The following is a 22,402-nucleotide window of genomic DNA, read 5'->3' as shown; positions in this document are numbered from 1 at the left end:
TGGTATATTTTCTTTAACTTGTCAGCTTATAAATCTGCCTGTATACTAAATGGAATTTTTTATGTGCAGCTGTTTGGTACCAGGATGAAAGCAAATTTTGACAATTCCATTGTCATTTACCAGTATAAAACGTGGCATAAAATTACAGGAAAATTGAAAATAGGCTGTTAGGAGATGGGACTAAAGATGCCATTATATTCTTCAAAGAGTGTTTTATTTGAAGCTGCACTCTTGATGCATTCATGGATTATTGTTTCCCCCCCTCATGTCTGGTAATTCACTTGGTTGAAGCAGGTAATATCTCGTATCATACCCAGTACTTCTAAAGTACTCTGCCTCTGTAACAACGGTTCCTGTACTTCAAAGCAATTCATTGTACATGAAGCGATTAAGAATTTTTTTTTGAAAGACATGACAAAGTACTATGTAAAATGTAAATGTAGAGGGTGAAAATTAAACAAACTTCCTTGTGGATTCTCAAGGTAATGGCTATTTAAAGGATAATTTTATTGTGTTTGTAAATACTAGGGATGCTAAGTCCTTATCCTTTGGTTACCTGCTAATTTTGTTTCTTGATTTGAAGGAATGCAGATCAGATTATATAAGCCTTCACAGAGAAACACTTTTTTGTCAGTTTTACCTGCTAAACTGTCAAGGGGTGAAGTGCAGTGGAGTGGTGCAGGCCAGAGATGTTCTCCATGTTGTAAATGTGATGTTTTTTCAGATTTTGTTGAACTTTTGTTAAGACAGCCTGTAAACAGCAATACTCATGGACATGATAGTGTACTTTACAGCAGTCGTTAAATGCTTTTTCATAGAATTCAGATTTAGGCTACCATTGGAACAGCCTTCAGGTCATAAAGTAAAAGATTTAAAAACTTTCTTCTGCATAAAAGAGTAAGAAATGATAGAGAAAACTTAAATCACATCTTATAATCTTCAGGATTAAACTAAATGTAAACTGTAGTGATGCTTCAAATTTCCTGACTCTTCACCCACTCCCTCTCCTGAGGGATTTCATTGTGCACCTTTTAACAGAGAGCTTAAATTAATTTTCTGTGTGTATATTTTTAAAATTAAACAAAATAGATTTGAACCCGTGGGGCAACATTTCCAACAACAGTGCAAAGTGTTTTGGGCTACACTCTGGCTACTTTGGCTAGTGCAACTGTTTTGGTTTATGTTCAGATGATCTGAAAGAGAAGATGGAAGTAAATCCTCTCTCACTTAACTCAAACCAAAAACACTTTCTAGATAAGGTAGGATGACACTTGTGTGCTGCTGCCCAGCTACCTACCCCTCATGACCATTTGCAAGAAAACATCCTGATTTCTGGAGCATATATCACTATATGTACTCCTGCAAATGCACTATATGTAAAATGAACAACTGTAGCAGTATAAAATTCTGAAAAAATAAGTGTGGAATTGCTAGTGATAGTCACACTAGTAGTTTCTACTATTTTCTAGAAGATCATCTCCCTATACTAGAAATTAGATCTGTTCCATGCAGATCCTTTGGGAGTGGTAGGAGAAGGAGCAGCAATCTAGATTGGTGTGAAGTGGATCAGATTTTCATCCTTTCACTGAAGATTGTCAGTGCCATTCTGGACGGTTGCAAGCAATCAGAGCACCATCCCACTGATCTGAAATATTTTTGATTACATATCTGTACTGTGTGATGGCTTCTGCAATTACAGTATTTGTTTTTTCTGTCTTAAAATGCTATGCTCTCTTACTTTCTTTCAAACCTGTTGCACAATAAGTTTTAACAGATTGTGTCTGTTTGTGCTAAAAACATGGAAAGAACCATCATGGGTTATGTATTGTATTAAAAATAATTGTAAATACTTTCCTTGAAGAGAAAAATATCCACATGGCTTATAAAAAAAAATTGTGTACTTTGCTAGTGTAACTTCATATCATATGATTTGAGATTCAACCTGTCACTGACCATTTTGCTGAACTACGATTGATTGTTTTCTCAAACTGAATATTTGTGGGTTTATGCAGGCAATAAATCTTATACTATAGTTTTCTTATAGATACAGTGGGTGCAATGCGCTACAATTCATGCAAATAATTTCTTTTTGATTTTTATCAAAACAAAAGTCCTTTTAATCACATAGGGGGCTCAGTAAATGCTGGAATAAAGCACTGTTTAAAATGCAATGTAATTTCAGATTGCTTAAGACGTGAAGCTTTGGAAAAGACATTTGTTTTTTCAAACGATGACAAGCCATCAAGTAATGCAGACCAGTATGTCTATCTATATGCCACCTATATCTTGCATTTAAGGTGACCCACCCACATTTTCCAGCCCAAAAAACTGGAGGCAAAAATCTATGACCCAGATATAGAATGTCCCATCACTCATTGTAGCTTCCCATTGAGCAAGAAATGTTATTTTAATGCATGCTGACTCTTCCATGTACTCCCACTGCTGTACACAGACAGAATGGGAGACCTGGAGCAGGAGAGAAGCAAGACTGGAGGAGAGTCTAGTCCAGGAACATACGAAAAAGATGGACAGAAATAAAACAGCTGATTGATAGTCTGTCCGAGCCAGCTGTCTTGCAATTAGGCACCACAGCTCCCACCCACCAGCAGCCTTGTCATCACCTCGGAGAGGCAAAAACCTGATTTAAAAAAAAACCAGGCAGTTTAGGGAAATAAGGAATTCAGGGAAATTCCTTTCCAGCCCCCGGAGGTGAGTTCAAGAGATAAGTGCCCTCCTAGCTATTGTATGCGGTGATATCGGCCTCCTCCAAGAACTGTTCCACCTCCCAATTGAATATTTGCACCTACTGCATCAGCTGGCAACTAATTTCAAAATGGAATGATCTTCTGCGAAAAGAAAAACCTCCAGACACATCTAACCTAGTTCTTTGCTTGCATAACTAATGCACGTCCGCTCATTCTCCCTAATTTATGCAATTCAAATACTGTCTACATGTACGCAATCTAGTCCCTTCATCATTTTAAGTACTTCAATCAAGTCACCCTGAAGTCTTCTAGAGTAAAAAGCACCAGCTCCCCAAGCCTATTGTGATAACTAGAGAAACTATGTATTAATCTAACGGCCCTCCTCTGAAACTTTTCCAGAGCTCTTGTATCTCATCATGTGAGGGGACCAGAACTAGACACACTATTCTAGATGGTACCTAACCAAAGTCTTGTATAAGGACACTATGGTGCTTTTTGTTTGATATTGGATCATCTCAGCACTGGTCATAAACCTTTAGAGACTCATGCACTATTACCTAGATCTCCTTCCCTCTTGACAAACTTTAATACAGAACCCAGCATGATATACACGTACTTGGCATTAGCCCTACCCAGCTGGACAACATTACATGTATATTAAATGTCATCTGCCAAATGTAGATCTCCATCTCATCTAGATCAAATTGTAATCTCTTTCTCCTTGTGCACTGACACCAGCACTGATCTTTGTGTTGTCTGCGAGCATATGTACAGTATCTCCAATGCCTTCATCCAGATTATTGATAAAGATTGTGAAGAGTAACGGTCCCAACATTGGTCCTTTTCGGGACTCCACTAGTAACTGGTGTCCATGTGGAGCCGCTGATGATGACAAGGTTGTAACCAATTCCCTATTCAACCCAGGATCTGCGTTCCAATCCCACAGGAATCTATCTTGTATAGTAACCTATTGTATGGCAGCTTGTCAAAAGCTTTTTGAAAGCAGGTGAGTGTGGTCCCTATAGTGAGTTACAGTTCTATCCACCTCAGTGACTTCCATATAAGATAATCTTCCCTACTTCTAATCCCCAATCAGTGACCTAAATTTCTAGTCATGTGTGAGTACATGCATTAATGAAGCATCTGTGATCTTGGCTTTACCATCTGAGGTGTACTGTCGTGGATGATTAAGGACAGTAGTAGCCAACAATATAACTGTTCATTAAATTTGTTACTGCAATTACTATTGAAGTACATATTTTACAAATGTTCAGTAAAGTTTTAATTTTTTTTGTGGAGAGCACTGTTCTTGCTTTAATTTGTCTCTAGGGGGTGAGTGTTATTGTTCAAAGGTTGTATAACTGCCCTGTAATAGCAGAGTGCCACCAACTGTGATGTCAGTAACCTTGACATACTGATTGTAGTGTGTCTGAAGAATAATCTTTGGCATATACCCTATTTTGTGTGACATAGCTGTTGGTAGTATGTTGCTGTTGTATCCTCTCATATTCAGTAACCAAAAATTAAAAAAGGTTGAAAAGTTCTCTACCTCTTAAGACATCTTTTACTTACAACATGTTGTCTTATTGTTCAGTTCTTACCCACAGAAATGCATTTTGTATATAATTAGAAGCTTGCACAATAAAGTGTTATGTAAAATCCACGAATTCCCTTGGGTTTGTCGTTCCTTTGCAGTATGTGATACACAAATGTTCCGTTGCAGAAATCCTGAGCGCTGAGTTCAGACTTTTTTTTCTTTTTGTAAATGATGGTAAGCAAAACCTTTCCAGTTGCTTAAAAATGTTTGTTTTTTAAAAAAATATTAGCAACAGGATAGGATTCTGCATAAATTAAGAATAATCATAGAATCATAGAAGTTACAACATGGAAACAGGCCCTTCGGCCCAACATGTCCATGTCGCCCAGTTTATACCACTAAGCTAGTCCCAATTGCCTGCACTTGGCCCATATCCCTCTATACCCATCTTACCCATGTAACTGTCCAAATGCTTTTTAAAAGACAAAATTGTACCCGCCTCTACTACTGCCTCTGGCAGCTCGTTCCAGACACTCACCACCCTTTGAGTGAAAAAATTGCCCCTCTGGACCCTTTTGTATCTCTCCCCTCTCACCTTAAATCTATGCCCCCTCGTTACAGACTCCCCTACGTTTGGGAAAAGATTTTGACTATCTACCTTATCTATGCCCCTCATTATTTTATAGACTTCTATAAGATCACCCCGAAACCTCCTACTCTCCAGGGAATAAAGTCTTCTAACAGGTTAAAAACTGAAAATATGTTCATTAACATTTATATTATATATTACCCCTTTAGGGATAGCAATGCAATCTTCAGAGAATTAAATTCAGCCAGCCCAATTGTCATTTGTATTGATTCAATAAAAAATAAATATTCTAATGGTAATGCACCGGTTGCTGGTGCTGTGACCATAATGTTATGTGACCCCTAATGTTATGTGACCATCAATCAACTGCTGTTAATTTCAACTTAGAATAGAATCATAGAAGTTTACAACATGGAAACAGGCCCTTCGGCCCAACATGTCCATGTCGCCCAGTTTATACCACTAAGCTAGTCCCAATTGCCTGCACTTGGCCCATATCCCTCTATACCCATCTTACCCATGTAACTTGCGCAGCAATTCTTAAAATTCACCACTGGGTGGTGCTGCTCCAACTAATTTGCTGGAGCAAGCACACGCCATTGTAAAGGTGTGAAAAGTTAAGTGTTTTAATTTTTCCCCGGTTGCACGTCCTGCCCACAAATAATTTATGAACTGCACTCTCATCTAACTTTTTTGATCGACATAACTTAATCATGGCCCTACACCACTTTAGCACAACGGCACTGCCAAACTTCATCCCCATCGTACTGCTGCACTTTGGCCTGAATGCCCTGTCAAGCTTTGCCCCAAAAACCCTGTCATATTTTCCTGATAGCCCTCCCGCTGCTTGTCGGGCTGCACACACTCTAGCCCAGTGGCCCACCTCAGCCTTTCATAGTTGGCCCTGCTGAACTTCACCCCAACAACCCTCTCTACTTCTCCCTGCAGCTGTGCTGGATCTCCTGATTCTGGGGCTGAATCCCCATGGAAACCTCTGTCTTCCAGCCATGGAGCACTTCTCCTGATGGTTACGCCACCTCGGCCTGACAGCCTTCCTGATCTCGGGGCAATGGCCCGAATCAGCTTTTTGTAGATGCTTACCCAAGCAATATTTTTGTTGCTGAGTTTTTTTTCCCCTCCCCCCAAAAAAAAGTACAGCTTGTTGCATCCTCCACCCTGCAGTCTGACATTTGGATGCATGCTCTCACTTAGTGTTTATTTGAAGGGATCCCCTCTAACTTGAGTACATTTTGTGGATGGGACCACCGCTACATAAGAACATAGGAACAGGGATAGGTCATTCAGCTCCTTGAACCATTAAATTAGTTCATGGCTGATCTGTACCGAACCCGCCATTGTTCCATATGCCTTGATACCCTTACCTAACAAAAATCTATCACTCTTAGTCTTCAAAGCTTCAATTGACCCAGCGTCCACAGCTTTTGGGGAAGGGAGTTCCAGATTTCTACTACCCTTTGTGTGAACAAGTGCTTCCTGAATTCACTCCTGAATGGCCTACCTTTTAATCTTAAGATTATGCCCTCTTTTTCTAGATTGCCCCACCAGAGGAAATGGTTGCTCTTTATCTGCCCTATCGAATCCTATAGCATTTTAATTACCTATTAGATCACCTCTCTGTCTTCTACACTCAAGGTAATACAAGCCAAGTTTATGCAACCTGTCTTCGTAATTTAACCCTTTTAGCCCTGGTATCATTCTGGTGAATCTGCGTCTTACCCCCTCCAAAGCAAGCATATCCTACCTGAGATGCGTTGCCCAGAACGGAACACAGTACTCCAGATGGCTTCTGATCAAGGCTTTATATAACTGAAGCATAACTTCCTCCCTTTTGTATTCCAGCCCCTTGAAATAAAGGCCAATATTCTATTAGCCTTTTTGATTGCTTGGGATGCCCAAATCTCTGCTTCTCCACAGCTCCTAGTTTCTCCTCATTTACAAAACACTCTAATTTGTCTTTTTTGGATCCAAAGTGGGTGACCTTACACTTTTTCACGTTGAACTTCACTTGCCACAGTTTTGCCCACTCACTTTATCTATGTCCCTTTGTAACCTCCTGTTCCCATCTGCACTACTTATTGTGCCTCCTAACTCAATGTTATCACAGTAAATAGCTGAGACCCCAGTACAGATCACAGGGGGCCATCACTTGTCACATCGCGACAATCAGCTTGCATACCCTTTATCCCATCTCTCTCCTACCTCCCAACCCATACCGCAAGGTTTCCTCCAATTCTTTCATTTTTGCTAATAATCTCTTGTGCGCAACCTTATCAAATGCTTTCCAGAAGTCCATATTGTCAACAACCACAGACACTCCCTTATCCAAAAAAAAATTCAACTAATTTAGTCAGACATGACTTGCCCTTCACAACTCCATGCTGACTCTGATCAGCTTAAATTTGTCCAAGTGCTTAGTCGCTCTGTCCCTAATGACACATTCTATTAATTTCCTCAGAACTGGCATTAGACTGGCAGGTCTGTAGTTACCTGGTTTCTCTCTCTTTGCAATTTTCCAATCCATTATTTAAGAAGACATAAGACATAAGAATTAGGAGCAGGAGTAGGCCATACGGCCCCTTGAGCCTGCTCCGCCATTCAATCTGATCATGGCTGATTTTTGGCCTCAACTCCACTTTCCTGTCCGATCCCCATATCCCTTGATTCCCCTAGAGTCCAAAAATCTATCTCAACCTAGAATATACTCAATGACTGAGCATCCACAGCCCTCTGGGGCAGGGAATTCCAAAGATTCACAGCCCTCTGTGTGAAGAAATTCTTCCTCATCTCAGTCTTAAATGGCTGACCCCTCATCCTGAGACTTGCCAGCCAGGGGAAACAATCTCTCAGCATCTACCCTGTCAATCCTTCTCAGCATCTTATGTTTCAATGAGATCACCTCTCATTCTTCTAAACTCCAGAGAGTACAGGCCCATTCTACTTAATCTCTCCTCATTGGACAACCCTGTCATCCCAGGAATCAATTTAATCAACCTTTGTTGCACCGCTCCTCACAGCCTACTTTCCCCACCTAGCTTTGTATTATCAGCAAACTTGGATACATTACACTTGGTCCCTTCATCTAAGTCATTCATATAGATTGTAAATAGCTGAGGCCCAAGCACTGATCCTTGCGGCACCCCACTAGTTACAGCCTGCCAACCTGAAAATGACTGGTTTATCCCTACTCTCTCTTCTGTCCGTTAACCAATCCTCTATCCCATCTTGCGTAACAACCTTTTATGTAGCACTTTATCACATGCCGTTTGAAAATTCAAATATACTACATCCACTGGTTCCCCTTTATCTACCCTGCTGGTTACATCCTCAACAAACTGTCAGAAATTTGTCAAACACAATTTCCCTTTTATAAATCCATGTTGGCTCTGCCTAATCATGTTATGATTTTCTAAGTGCTGTTACCACTTCCTTATTAATGGATTCCAGCATTTTCCCGACTACTGATGTCAGGCTGACTGGCTCTCCAACAGCACAGTTCCTGAATCGAGAGAGTTTTTGAAGATTATCTGAAATGTTCTTATTTACTTCTTTTAATATCCTGGGATGGGATCCATCAGGTCCTGGGGATTTGTCTATCTTAAGTCTCATTATTTTCTCCATTACCTTTTATACTTGTGTTAAATCCAATAAGTTCTTCTCCTTGATTTATTTTTAGTTTCCCTTGTACTGCTGGTATTCTGTCCTCTTCCTCTACTGTGAAGACGGATGCAAAGTACTCTTTTAACAAGTCTGCCATTTCCTTATTGTCTATTACAGTATCACCTGTGTCTGTCTTTAATGGGCCCACATTTCTCTTAGCCACTCTCTTCCTCTTTATAAAAACTTTTAGTGTTAGCCTTGATATCCCTTCCAAGTTTTTTTTTGTATTCCCTTTTTGCAGCTTTTAATATTTTCTTTGTGTCCTTTTTTGCTTTTTATAGCTCTGTGCCTTGGGAATTTCCATTTTTCTTTGCATTTCTGTAAGCCTTCTTTTAGCTTTATACTGTATCCTACCTCATTTGTTGACCATGGTTGCCTAATTACACAAGTGGAGCCTTTGCCTGTTAGGGGTATGTACTGGTCTTGTACCAAATACTTATTTGAAAACCTCCCACTATTTGTCTGTTTAGTGGATAGAGCGACTCCTTCCTCCTCCTTTGCGTAGCATTTTGGTTTATTAAACTTCCCCTCAACCGAGCATCTTTTAATAAATGCCTGCCCACCCCAACTGATCATCATTCTCTGCATCAGAAGCAGATATTTCCCTACCTCCTCAACTCTTCCCCACCCCCTCAACTGAGCAGCAATTTGTGCATCACAACCAGATCTCATGCATCCTTTCCCATCTCCTGCTGTACATGTTTCCTGACCACTCCCTCCTCTCTTGCTCTGTGCCATCTCTCCTTTCCCTCCTCTCCCTCACTCTCCCCTTTCACTTACCCCTTGTCCCAATTCTGCTCTCTCCTTTCCTTCTCTCCCTCTCCTTCCCCTGTTAACCTTGATGTTAACATGAGCTTGCAGCACAACTGTACCAAAATGCTATTCATATTGCAGATCAAGACATTAAGCTTCAATTTAAAAAAAACATATAACTTACTCCTATTGATTCCTTTGGCGATAGTATGGAAAGAAATCATTTCTATATTCCACAAAGTGATCTTGCATAGCTTAAACAAAAATGGGCTTTGACCAGGAAGGGAATAATGTAAGGCAATGTATTATTAAATGAGCTGAATGTACTATTACATTTCTGTTCTATAAGAGAGGAAAGAAATGGATTTTAATCCCATTACATTGTCCCGAACAGAACAGGGCTGAACACTGTACAAACTCAATGGAGGGCAGTCAGCCTTCCTTGAGGATACAGATATTCTTAAAATCATACGGTGGTGTCAACAAATCACTCCTCAGCGCATGGGCTCCACCGCACAGAACTGTCCCTATTTTGGTACACTATTGAAGGGTTTCACTCAGCCGCAGAATGATGGCATAAGAAATTGCAGAGTTTTACTTTGAATCTGACTATTCTATGCCTGGCCTAGAAGTGCTTGATGCTGATAGTGGGGGCCCAAAATTGGAAAATATCATTTTCCAGGGTTACCATCCCTCGTCTGAATGAAAACAGAAAAAAATCAACATCACCTCCAGTAGCACAACTCTTGGAACCCAAGCATTCAGTTTTGAAAGCTACAAAGAACCAAAAAGCAGTGGCTCAAATAGGAATAATGGACACTGTACTGTACTAGGAATTGAAGACAGCAGGGTTATTGAAGATTGACCTGGAGTCTTGTATTCAGATATTCGTACCTATCCTCAGTTCTCTGGGGGTTATAGCACCAGTTTCCTCCCTGATGCACTGTTTTGGCAGAAAATGTATTTAATGATATAAAAAGATAGAACTGAGAAATTACTTTGACATTTCTGTGAGTGGTGTCAGAATTGGGTGACCTACAAATACAAGGCTTATTATTTTTAAAAAAAGCAATTCAGGTGTTTAATTTTTCTGAATTGGATGTCAGTGTGTGTCCTGTGTGCTCTGGACTTTCTGAGCGCTAATCTCTACCTCCCAGTCTATTGGATTGTCGTTGCATATTCAAATCATTTTAGAGCACAATAATTTTCTGAAAGTGAATTTTAACTACATAGAAAAATTGGGTATTGTGGTTTAATGTTAATTTTTACATGAGTCTCACAGTTGGATTGATCTACTGTAAAATAATGTTATTTTTCCCTTTGCAAATCCTTAGACACCCCCTAGTATCACTCTCATTAGCATTCTGGAGGCAGGCGTGTACTTTGCTGAAGATTTCTTGGACATAGCAGTCCTCGCTCCACTATGTTACACTGAACCCCCCAGAAGCATTCACTGCTTGTGGATTTATGACATGGCATCAAAAGGGTATCACTGAAATCTGTAGGCTGCTTCTTGGGATTAAATCACAACCTTTTCTGTGACCTCCAGCTCTGACATTACTCTAGCACCCTCCCCAAAATTCAGCACCAACCAACCTACTTTTGTAGTTGAGTCTCGAGGCCAGAATATAACCCCGCAAGCACAGCTCCTACCTCTATTCTTCATCATTATGATGGCAGACATCAATAATGACAACTTGCATTTAAAGCCTGCAAAATTCACAGGAGCAAGACTTAGGTTGTTGCTCATCAGGAGTGCTGAAGAGTGTGGAAGTTAACCTCTACCTGCAGCAAGATTGCAGGGCTAACTCAAAATCATTAGGGGCAGTACAATTGCCTTTAGTATCTCTGGATTAGTGAGGGGAAAATAAGCCAGGATTCCTGCATCTCATTTCTGTCCGGCAGCTCTGGCAGTTAGTGCACATGTGTGGATGTTAGGATCGGACTTGACTGTGATGCTTTCCATCCACACAGTCAAATAACACGCTAAGTCATGGTTTCTAGGCTCACTGAAGAATGTCCACTGAGGTGAGATACTGGAGGGCACATGGTGGCTGTGGAAACATTCCCCAACCAAGAATCAAAGCCTTCAGGAGAGAGCCTGCTTTTTTCACTGCTGCATATTCTTTCCCTCTTCAGCGAGGTCAGGATACTAGCTCGAACAGCGCTAAGTACCTGAAAAGATAAAATGATTAAAATATTACAAATACCAGCTGCTGCTCTGCCAACACTTGCATCCAATGATCATTGAACTTAAGCCTAATTTTGTTTGCCAAGAAGTAGCTTCAATATACAATGTGCAGTTCAACCCAACTTTACCCTCCTATCTAAATACCTCCATGTATACACATGAGTGCAGTGTGACCTCAAATATACCAAAATTAAACTAAATACATAAATATAAAAGATTTTAAAATGGTTTTGTAGTTATTACTTTGAGCCTGGTGTGTAGACATGTACTACCATCCTTGTATGTTTTCGCACTGAGCAATGTGTTATTAAAGCAAATCTTGTATCACAAGTACTGTAACCTGTTTTTCAAATGCAAATTGATTTTTTTCTAGTAATTGCCCATTTGTTGATGTCAAGACTGGTGTTAATAAAGTTAAATGAAAACAGTAAAGTAGCTGGAAGAATGCAGAAGGAATAGTAATGATTAAAAGTAATCAATTTAGAAACACAAAGTGCAGGGGAAATTGCAAATTTGCATCCAGGGTTTAATGCCATTACTTGTAAGGAAGAAGTATTTGAAGTATGTTAATTGTAAGTTTGATCAAGAACAAAGATCAAGGCAAAGGTTTTTATTGGTAAGTTTCAGAATGCAAGATGAATGAGAATTCTTATGAAGAGTGATGAACCTTGGGTAGATGGCAGAGACAATTTCCCACTGGAAAAAAAATAGAATTTAGTGGCAGGATAATTATTGCAATTAATGGGTGAATTTGTTATTGAGCACTTTCAGAACTGACTATGAAGAGTTTACAGAGTGAAGGTATTTCAAGGAAATGTGTTTTAGAAAGAAAAGATTACTGAATATGCTTTGAATATTATTTGCATTCACTTTTTTTGTTAGCCTGAATATTGAAAAAATGACAGTTATTTTAACACAGCTAATTCAGGCACAAATCTCCATACCTTGAGTACAATACCTTTTTTGGAGGGTATTTGGTTTGCTGATGACATTACATACCACCTATAAGGTTCATTCTCAAGACTTGCTTCCTGTCTGTTTCATAGTATGTTTTTCAAATGTAAACCATTGCTGTGTAGACTTGCCACAAATAAAGTGTTGTTTTATATTATTTGTAGTTGGCTTCACATTTAGAAAGAAGCACATTTTGTGTTGTAAAAATATTGTAAATTTGTCCACTTTCTGGAATCTGAATACCAGATAGAAAGAAAGAACTATGTATTTATATAGCATCTTAATCACATCTCTCAAAAAAATCTCAAAAGTGCTTCAAATACACTGAATTACTTGCAATGACTGCTATTATGTAGGCAAACCTAACAGCCACTTTGCACAGAAAGATCCCACAAACAGCAATGAGATGAATGAATAGTTTGTTGTGGTGGTTGGAGGAGGAATGTTGGGCGGGATACTGGGAGAAATCTCTGTTCTTCAAAAAGTGCCATGTGATCTTAATGTCTACCTGGACCACCAGAATAGGCAGGTGGGACTTCAATTTAACATCTCATCCAAAATATGGCACTCTGACAATGCAATGCTCCTTCAATCCTGTGCTGGAGTATCAGCCTAGAGTGAAGTTGAACCACCAACATTTGACATAGAGGATCAGCCATGATCATATTAAATGGCGGAGCAGGCTCGAAGGGCCGAATGGCCTTCTCCTATTTTCTATGTTTCTATGACCTAGAGGTGAGATTGCTACTGACTGAACAAAACTGATATTTGGTATGATATCATGGCAAGAAAAGATAAATGGAAAATAATAGATACCTGCAAGTCTCGAGAAGGCAGTGATTTAACACCTTAGTGTTTGTAATTTTTAGAATGTACATTATTTTAAATTGTTTTGAAATGTATTCAGTTAGTGTCTGTTTTGGGATTTGGTTAGCAATCATTGTAAATAGTTTTGATGCTACTTGATGTTGTTCATAATTATCTTCACACCAGAGTATGATTATGAAAGCAATACTGCAGGCTTATAAAGCGATCATACATAGTTGATTATTGAAATATGTGTCTGGTCAATATTGTGCAACATCTATATAATATATTAAATATCTTAAATTGCGCACACTTCTGTCTACAGCTCAAGGTTTTGTCACAATTTTGTATCCCTTTTTCATTATAAATTCCGATGTCCACATTTATAATAGAAAATAATATGCAAACTTGACACACTGTAATTACACCTTCCCACCAGTTATGGCATTGTAACACCTTATTTCTGGGTCTCCCAGCTCCTTAGCGTAAACTGCAGAGAAACTCCACTTCTCTGCTTTCCAAATTGCCTAAAGTTTTGGTGTTTAACTCTAAATAATATATCAATATTATATAAAAATAAAGAGAGAATGAATGTGCTTAAAATAGAGAATGATGCCGATGTGCCATGCTCCAATTATCCCCTGCCCTGTAACCCCACTGCCTGAAGACTACATTTGGCCTTGACCAGTGTGCACTGCCATGGGAGTTTGCCTAGTTATCTTTAAAATCCTGTGTAGGACGCACACTTTATGTCCACAGATCTTAGTCCATGTTGTCATGATTTCTCGCCATGCTTTTCTTTAAGCATTTCCCATTGTAAATTGCTGTTACAACTGGCATGAAGTAGTTGTGGGCTCTGGCCACCAGATGTCTTTATGGAGTAAGTGTCTGAAATCTCTTCTAACTGTGTCACCATTTTATATACAAAATAATCATAAACTGACCTTAGGTGTCATCACGAGCATTTGCTATTAATCTATTAAAATATAATGTATTGAAAACTTCTATGCAAGCATTTTCACTGGAGAGTCCCATGACAAAATGCCCACACTTACATGTTACATTTCCCTGGATGACTGTAGGTGGCACCCTAATAGGAGTTTCAATGCTGATTTTATGACTTGCCTATCACGACTCCCTGTCATATTGCTGCTGTATTATCTTTTCCCTGTAAATCACCTAAACTTCTTCCCAGAAAGCATTCTGTGAACCATTTTTTTCTCGGTAACTGAAAGTTCCAATAAGCTTTTAAATAAAACTTTTTAAAAATCCTATTTCACAATACCATGATTAAATTTATCTACTTAGTTATTTTTGTGTCTCAATGCCTTCATTAAAGTTTTTACTTGAAGGCCTCAGCATCTCCAAAAAGTCTGAGCTTGGACTTGATATTTTTGGTGAACACTGTGATTTTATTAGCTGAAGACAGATTGTGCACTCTGGGCATATATAATGTTCCCAATTTCCTAGGATGCATCAGTACATTCCATCGGCTGAACTGCTGGAATAATTTTCTTTAATTTCTATCAATTTCTGTCTTTTCTCAATTATTCTAAGAAAAGCTAGAGGACAAATTTCAAAAGCTTTATCCAAGTAAAGTTTATATTGAATTTAAAAAAAAAAAATGTGTTTGTATAAGAGAGAAAGAGAGAAAGAAATGACTGGCTACATGCCCGTTGTAGTACTTGGGTTCTATAAACTTCAGAAAGCATACTAAGCTGAGGGAGAGGGGTGCAATTTCCACAGGGTTCCCTGATTTGCCGAAGTATAGGAGAGCAGAACAACCCCCCCGGAAATCGCTGGCAGTGGTGTTTTCCTCATCAAAATTTAACTTCATTTTTTTTTGTTAATTTTGAAGCAAACAGCCTTTCATGATCTGTTGTTTTGTTGACAGTTAACAAATTGTAAATATTCTAATTATTGACACCTGAGACAGGGAGGGAAGGGGAAGGCAGGCATTGTTTTGCCTACTCCTTTAAAAAAAAAGTTTCTTTTTGACAAAAAAAACTAGTTCAATTTTGTAAGCAACTAAATGCCTATTTGAAGGAGATGGATGCAGTTGAGTGGGGGAGGGAAACTGGGTAAAGGTGAGGTGAACTTTGACCTCTTGCGCCCCCTCTTGGTGGAGCAAATGGGAATGAGGGGAATGAACAGAGGGTTAAGGATGAGGTGAGTAAGAGGAGGGGTAGATAATGGATTGAACAGGGTAGTTCAAAGGGGAAGAGGTAGTTGTAATGATAGGATTGAGCGGCTAGTAGCAAGGGAAGGGGTAGTGGGAATGCACAGGTGTGAGAGACGTGATGGGAACAAGGGGGTGGGGGGAGGGAGAAGAAGGGAGCCACTGAAGAGCGCATTTCCATGCAACCCAAACTGGAAAATGCAGCTTGCAACCATCAGAGGCTCCTTTCCATGCCACAATACACCGTGCTGCCCACCACCTCCCACCTGAAAGGAAAGAAGGAAAAGACAGATAGCAGAGAGAAGCAAAAAGAAGAGTTAAGGAAATCATTATAATAGAAGAGACCAAAGCAGAAGAGGAGAGAAACAGTAACACCAAGACAATCGAAATGGGTAAGAGAAAGACCATATTCTCTCACTTGCTGTGTGCAATTCCACAGGACATTAGAAATGATGTTTGGACAGAGATACATGGTTGTAATTGAATCAAAGAGGTTCAGAGATTGTAAAAATCCATGAGAGTGAAGATAGAATCGTTTGCAAATGCTACCTGAATATGATTGGAGTACAGTCTTTTAACTCCCATTTACATGTGCTGCATTATAAATTTTTCTATTATGTGCTGAGTGTTTAAGATGTTGAAAAAGGATATTGAAGCTTACTGGAATATTTAAATGCGAGATATAGTAATTAAATTTCTTTTATTTACTGCAGTGAAATCTGTTAACAAAAATATGCAAATAGGAAGAAAAGCTAGAAACCAACCACTTACAATTCTTTAATTGTTGCTAAAGCAACTATTGTGATGAAGTTCAAAACTGATCACTTTGCTGACATTTCAGCATTTTCTACCAGTGTTATCTTCAGAATATAATTGCTGCAGAAATGGTTTTGCTTGAAAGTGTGTATTAGTGAGATCCACCAATTAAGATTTTGTCATCACAGCTGAGTTGCTTTCTGAACAATTGCAGAATTGTAATTTTTAAAAATTCCTTTACTAACATTTCATTGACTAGTATGTTCAAGAGTCCAGAGATCCTGTTTAAGCTTATTATTAATGTCCATTCTTTAAAAGTGAACAAAATAGTTTTATATTTTAATTTGCACTTTTAGTTTGGAACAAGGTGTCTGTAGATAGTTTTGCTTTCGTGTTAAAGTATGATACAAAAAAAAATTTTGTTTAACTTCAACATGGATCTCATTTTGTGTATTATAATAGATATCCTGGGATTTTGCTTGATACCTTTTGCGGGAGTGAGATTAGAAAACATTTCTACACACAAAGGGTGGTAGAAGTTTGGAACTCTCTTCTGCAAACGGCAGTTGATACTAGCTCAATTGCTAAATTTAAACCTGAGATAGATAGCTTTTTGGCAACCAAAGATATTAAGGGATGTGGGCGTAAGGCAGGTATATGGAGTTAGATCACAGATCAGCCATGATCTTATCAAATGGCGGAGCAGGCACGAGGGGCTGAATGGCCTACTCCTGTTCCTATGTTCCTATGAGATAGAGGAGGGCAGGCAGGAGAAACTTTGCAGAATCTTTGCTCGGGACATGAAATTAATTGAATAGAATCCATGATAAAACAGATTGCATTTTGGAAGGGATACAGTTAATGGACTGAATGGCCTTTATTTCTTTTGATATTTTGTTATGTTCTGGCTACTAAAATGCACATTTCCCAGTATAAGAATATAATAAAGCACTGAACAAGAAAAGGCCAAAACGGAGGACAGCTCCCAAGTGCAGCTAAATCCCACTCCCTCTCTCCAGTGATATGAGATATCTGCCTCCCAACTAATCGGTGCATCCTGACTGTGTATTTAAAAATAGTAAAATTAAATGCATGGGTAAAGGTATATATAAAGTATGAATAGTCACTCATGCAATTTTTACAGAATAATGGACAGAGTTGAATAATTCAATCCTGGGAGCACTAGTAAAAAATTCCAGGATATAATTTAAAAAACAGAATTTGAATTATTCAAATTTACTGTAAATCGGTGGCTCTGATGTTATTACCTACATGGCATATACACCCCTATTTCAAGACAGCGGATCCTCTGACTCACCATGAGCAACTTCATGGGAGATCTACTAATATAGTTTAATTTTTGGTACTTGTGCTGTAACACACTTTTTCAGTAAAAACTTTTGAAAGATCAATGTCATGAAATATAAGCTATGAGTTTATTACGGCAACATGAGGCATACTATGTTGTCAGTTTAATCATTTTAATAATGAATTAATAACATTCTGTTTTCTACAGAATCCATATTTGAGTTCAGTATTTTAAGATTGCAAGTTGTTTTTTTTAAGTACTTGGGTAGATAACAAGGCTTTGTATTTTGTTTTAATCCATGAATTGCAAATGTAATTTAGTGGTCTTTAGTGATATTAATTCTACACCATCATCGAAAATGTTATTTTTGTGTCAGTTGCCTGGAAAATTTGAACAATTTATTTGATGCATTTTCAAAAAATTTGTCTGTTGTCATTGGCACTTGCTTCAGTTCTGAGATAACTTATTTTCAGTTTCAGAATGCAAGTAGCTGAAGTCTTTATAAGGTACAAGGGTGAAGATGTTTTGTGCTTGTATTTAAAAAAAAATCTCCAGCCAGTGCTGTGAATTGTATATAACATTCATCTAGTGTAATGGCACAAGAGGCAAATTCTTGAGGTGAAGTTTTGGTATCTCACCAGATTTTTTTCTCTTTTTCGGCAGGTTGCTATGGTGTCGATGGGGAAAGTGACTCCATTATGAGTTCCTCCTCTGAAAACTCCACAGAACCCTGGTTCTGTGATGCATGTAAATGTGGAGCGACACCCAGTTGTGAGTTGTGTCCCAACGTGGATGGAATTTTTAAAGAGACAGATGCTGGAAGGTTCGTTTCACCAGTATTTATTTCTTCAATAAAGGAAAGCTTTATCTTAAAAGTCCTAGGGAGTAGTTGACAGGTTTAGAATGTAGGCTGGTTGAATATGGTGCGTAGAATGTCAACATAAGCAGCGTTGTTGTTTGTGATGCCCAGAGTAGAAGAATACTCCATTGGTCATACATTTACATTAGGGTTGCCAACTCTGGTTGGACGTAATCCTGGAAGTTTGACAGGGTGACATGTGACATCAGACCACATATTGCCTATAGTTTGCAACTGTTATTGCATTTATCTTACAAAGTTAGATTACACATGCTAAACACTTTCCTCTAACTGATCCATCCAAGAGGAGACCCTTGTACTCTGTTTCGCCATGTCCGGAACTTTCCCGAGCTGGCTACCGCTTTTATCAGAAATCCCTATCCACTGTTAGCCATTCAGTATGTACTTACCGGCAGAGCTTTATTAAAAATTCTTGGGGCCTTAGCACCAAGAACGTTCAGGGCCCCTCCGAAACTCCCTGCATAACCTCCTTCCCCCCCCCCCCCCCCCCCCGCCCCCGACTCATTAAAACATCCCCTTTCAATTCGATCCCTCAGCTGCAAAGGGGTTTGAAGCTAGAACTCCTCAAAATAATGTTAATGTATACATTGAAGCATTAAACTTCTGATGAACTTATGTCAAAAAGTCAAGTTAATTGAAAAACATACCTATTAAAATAATTTATCATGGAACTATCTAACAGCTCTATCACTAGCACTTCCGGATTTTAAGATGCAGGCTCTAATGAAAATACACAGGTGCGAATGCGAAGTACTTTTCTCCCGGGTTGCTGGCAGCAGTGCCTGGGAGATCAATCCTCTGTTCCTAGAGATGGCCCAGATTGGTTGGCAACTAAAAAGACCTGATAGTTCCCTAAGAGGTAGGCTACAGACTTAAAAAAAAGATACAGTGAAAGGGGGTGGCAAATGGAAAAAGGAACTGATCGGAATAGAAAAGTTATCACAAGTACTTGCCTAAAATGACTACAGCTGTAGTCAAACTTTACTGCCTACAGTGCTCTCAAAAGCTGGAACGCAGCCTAACCTGTTAATGGATGCCCACCCCTGCCATGTGCCATTTGGCCACCACACCTACCCGTCAAGGCTCCACCTCATCTCATTGGTGTACTGGCACTGCCCATCAACTCTTCTTCCTTATTTTCTCCAGGTTTTTCGCAGCAGTGCCCGGGAGAATAATCTGTCATTCTGGGAGACTCCGGGACAATCCAGGAGGGTTGGCAACCCTAGTTTCTATACAAAATTAGATGGCAAAGGATTACATTAAGTAACCTGTTAAATAAAGAATGCACATGCCATTGTTGATCTATTCACAGTTTGCCATTAAATTGGAATTGTATGAATAGCTTAGGACGTGTGTTACCAACAATTTAAAAACTGGCATATATTTTCACAATGTTCTATCAATACTTGTCACAATTGCTAAAAGCAAAATGTGAAGACAATTAGGTAATTTATTGTTTAATTACCTAATTTATCCTGATTATAGGTTTAGATGCATGTATAATAAATCTAATGAAGAGGAAAACAGTTGTAATTAGCACTGAAGATGTCTAAAACCTTCATAAAGAAATGTTAGCCTAAGTTGCAAAAATTGTGACCGTAGTAGAATATCAATAGAAAACCTTTCCTTCCAACTTAATTGGTTTAATTAACTGTGTAACCTATTTGATATTTACTGAATTCCAAAGGTTACACCAATAAATGGAATCCAAGTGGAATTTTCACAATATGGAAACTCCCAATGTATTTTACAAATATATGACATGAAGTTGTCTGAACTAATTTCAGCTTCAATAGGACTTGGTGCAGTTTGCTTTAAAATGGGAAATTGCTATGTGCAACCATAAGTAGATACATAATAGATCATAATCTTATTTGGCTAATGTGCTGTAATGTTTAAGAAAAAGATACTATACAAGGTAATAACATGGCAATCAGATCTGTGAGAACTCATGTGAATGATATACTAAAACTTTTTTCAGTGGCTCAAACTTGCAAGCTAAAATCAAAATCCATTAAAATTTATTTGTTAGAATTATGTTTACAAAGCTATGCTCAGTTTAATAAACTGTAAATAGTTGTCATTATTGACGGGCTTTTGAAAATCTGGATTTTAAGCGATTGAAATTATATATTTGTTGCATGTTGAATATTAAATTGGTAAATGGCAGTGAAACAATACTATTACAAATATTCTCTCATTTTCTTTTCTTCCTTCTCTTCCTTCCTCTCCTAAGACTGTTGGTTCATTGCTGCAGTATGATTGCACAGGTGCTTGTTGCCTGCCAGTAACTTGCCCAAGGGGCCATTCACATGTGATCTTTGATGGTGCCGGGAACATTATGCTAAGCCAAACCTTATCTTCACCCATTGTCTACAGGTGCATTATCAGGGGTTGTTGCATCAGGAGAGAGAAGCCTGGACTATTTCCCTTTCCCAAACAAAAAAGCATTGAGATCATACCAGCCGAGATTGATTATTATTCTTTTAGAAGGAGTTCATGTAACTGAAAGCACATATACGTGTAACTTATTTTATTCTGATTATTGGATTTTATTGGATTACACTGGCTGTCTTGTACATCTTGTTCATTGTTTTAGTATTTTTGTGCATGTTTTTGAACATGATACATCCAGTTTGGCCAAACTGTAGGTTTACTTTAAGCTCAAGTAATGCTTGTAGTCTCCTGTGCATTTTCTCTTTAGGTGGGTCCACGTTGTTTGTGCCCTTTATGTCCCTGGTGTGGCATTTGGCGATATAGACAAACTTCGTCCTGTTACTCTTACAGAAATGAACTATTCAAAATATGGTGCCAAGGTAAGAGTCTGTATTTGTGTGTGTCAATGAAAATGTTCTTAATTTTTTTTGAGCATCTGGTAAGAGGATTATGAGGAAAAAAAGGAGATAACAAGTAGATCTAAAAGTTACTAAAATTAACAATTTTAAAAAAGGCCTTGGACATTCACCAGAAATTTCCACTAAGTTTTACCTATATAGGCATAATCAAATATGTGACTAGGTATTTTGCATAAAATATGCAGTTACAAGAATATAACACTGGAAAATTTGGATTAAACTGGTAGTACAGCACACTAATGGTCTTATCTTAGAACAAATCTCTGTCCGTACAAATGAGGAAGAGAGATTTCTCTTTATTGACTGCTATTTAAAGTTGCTTGTGTTATAAACCTTATGCCTGTGCTTCCCCTTGGTGCCCCTACTCCTCAGCCTAACACTGTTGAAGTATTCCAAGTGGGAGGATCAACAGTGGTTATTGGATGCGATGCCTTGTTCGGATAGTCATGGCAGGGTCTGGAAATGTCCTTGCAATATTTAGAGCCACATCCAATGATGCAGTAGCTGCAAGCACCTGCTCAATCTCTGACATTTCTACTTTGCTGCCATTACAAAATCAGTGCCACGGCATTAAAGGGAATGCAAACATATGAAAGAAGTACAAGACAAGAGGAGTCGTAAATCAAACCTATCCCATCCCAACATGGTGCAACCTACACATACCATTAAAACCATTCCCCCCCCCCCGACTTTCACAGGCAATCGAGAAAGCTCCATAGGAACAGGACTAGGCTATTTGGCTCCTTAAGCCATTCAATCAGATCATGGCTGATCTGTACCTTAACTTTACCTGCATTTGATCCATATCTTTTGATACCCTTACCTTACCTAACAAAAATCTATCAATCTTAGTCCTGAAAATTTCAGTTGACCTAGCCTCATCAGCCTTTTGGGGGAGAGAGTTCCAGACTTCCATTACCCTTTGTGTAAAAAAATGCTTCCTGATTTGACCTGAAATGGCCTAGCTCTAATTTTAAGATTGTGCCCCCTTGCTCTGGATTCCCCCACCAGAGAAAATAGTTTCTCTGTATCTACCCTATAGAATTCCATTATCATCATAAAAACTTTAATTAGATCACCCTTCAATCTTCTAAACTCAGGCGAATACAAGCCACGTTGAAGCAACCGTTGTAGAAACCTCATAATTTAACCCTTTAAGCCATGGTATAATTCTGGTGAATCTGTGCTGTACCTCTTCCAAGGCCAATA

The 22,402-nt window shown here is 38.7% G+C and overlaps 1 protein-coding gene across 2 annotated transcripts in view; it reads left to right on the top strand.

Annotated features, from left to right (window-relative positions):
* The window catches only part of phf14 (PHD finger protein 14), a 243,056-nt gene that overhangs the window by 43,867 nt on the left and 176,787 nt on the right, over window positions 1–22,402 (top strand). For both annotated transcript variants that reach the window (XM_068004010.1, XM_068004019.1), the window contains exons 5-6: window positions 18,122–18,281; window positions 21,043–21,154. In XM_068004010.1, the coding sequence (XP_067860111.1) occupies window positions 18,122–18,281; window positions 21,043–21,154 (272 nt within the window). The remainder of the gene's footprint in view (window positions 1–18,121; window positions 18,282–21,042; window positions 21,155–22,402) is intronic.

This window comes from Heptranchias perlo, chromosome 2 (genome assembly GCF_035084215.1).
Source record: "Heptranchias perlo isolate sHepPer1 chromosome 2, sHepPer1.hap1, whole genome shotgun sequence".
NCBI lineage: Eukaryota > Metazoa > Chordata > Chondrichthyes > Hexanchiformes > Hexanchidae > Heptranchias > Heptranchias perlo.
Note: the sequence above shows the minus strand (reverse complement) of the source record. Positions and strands in the feature narration are given on the sequence as shown.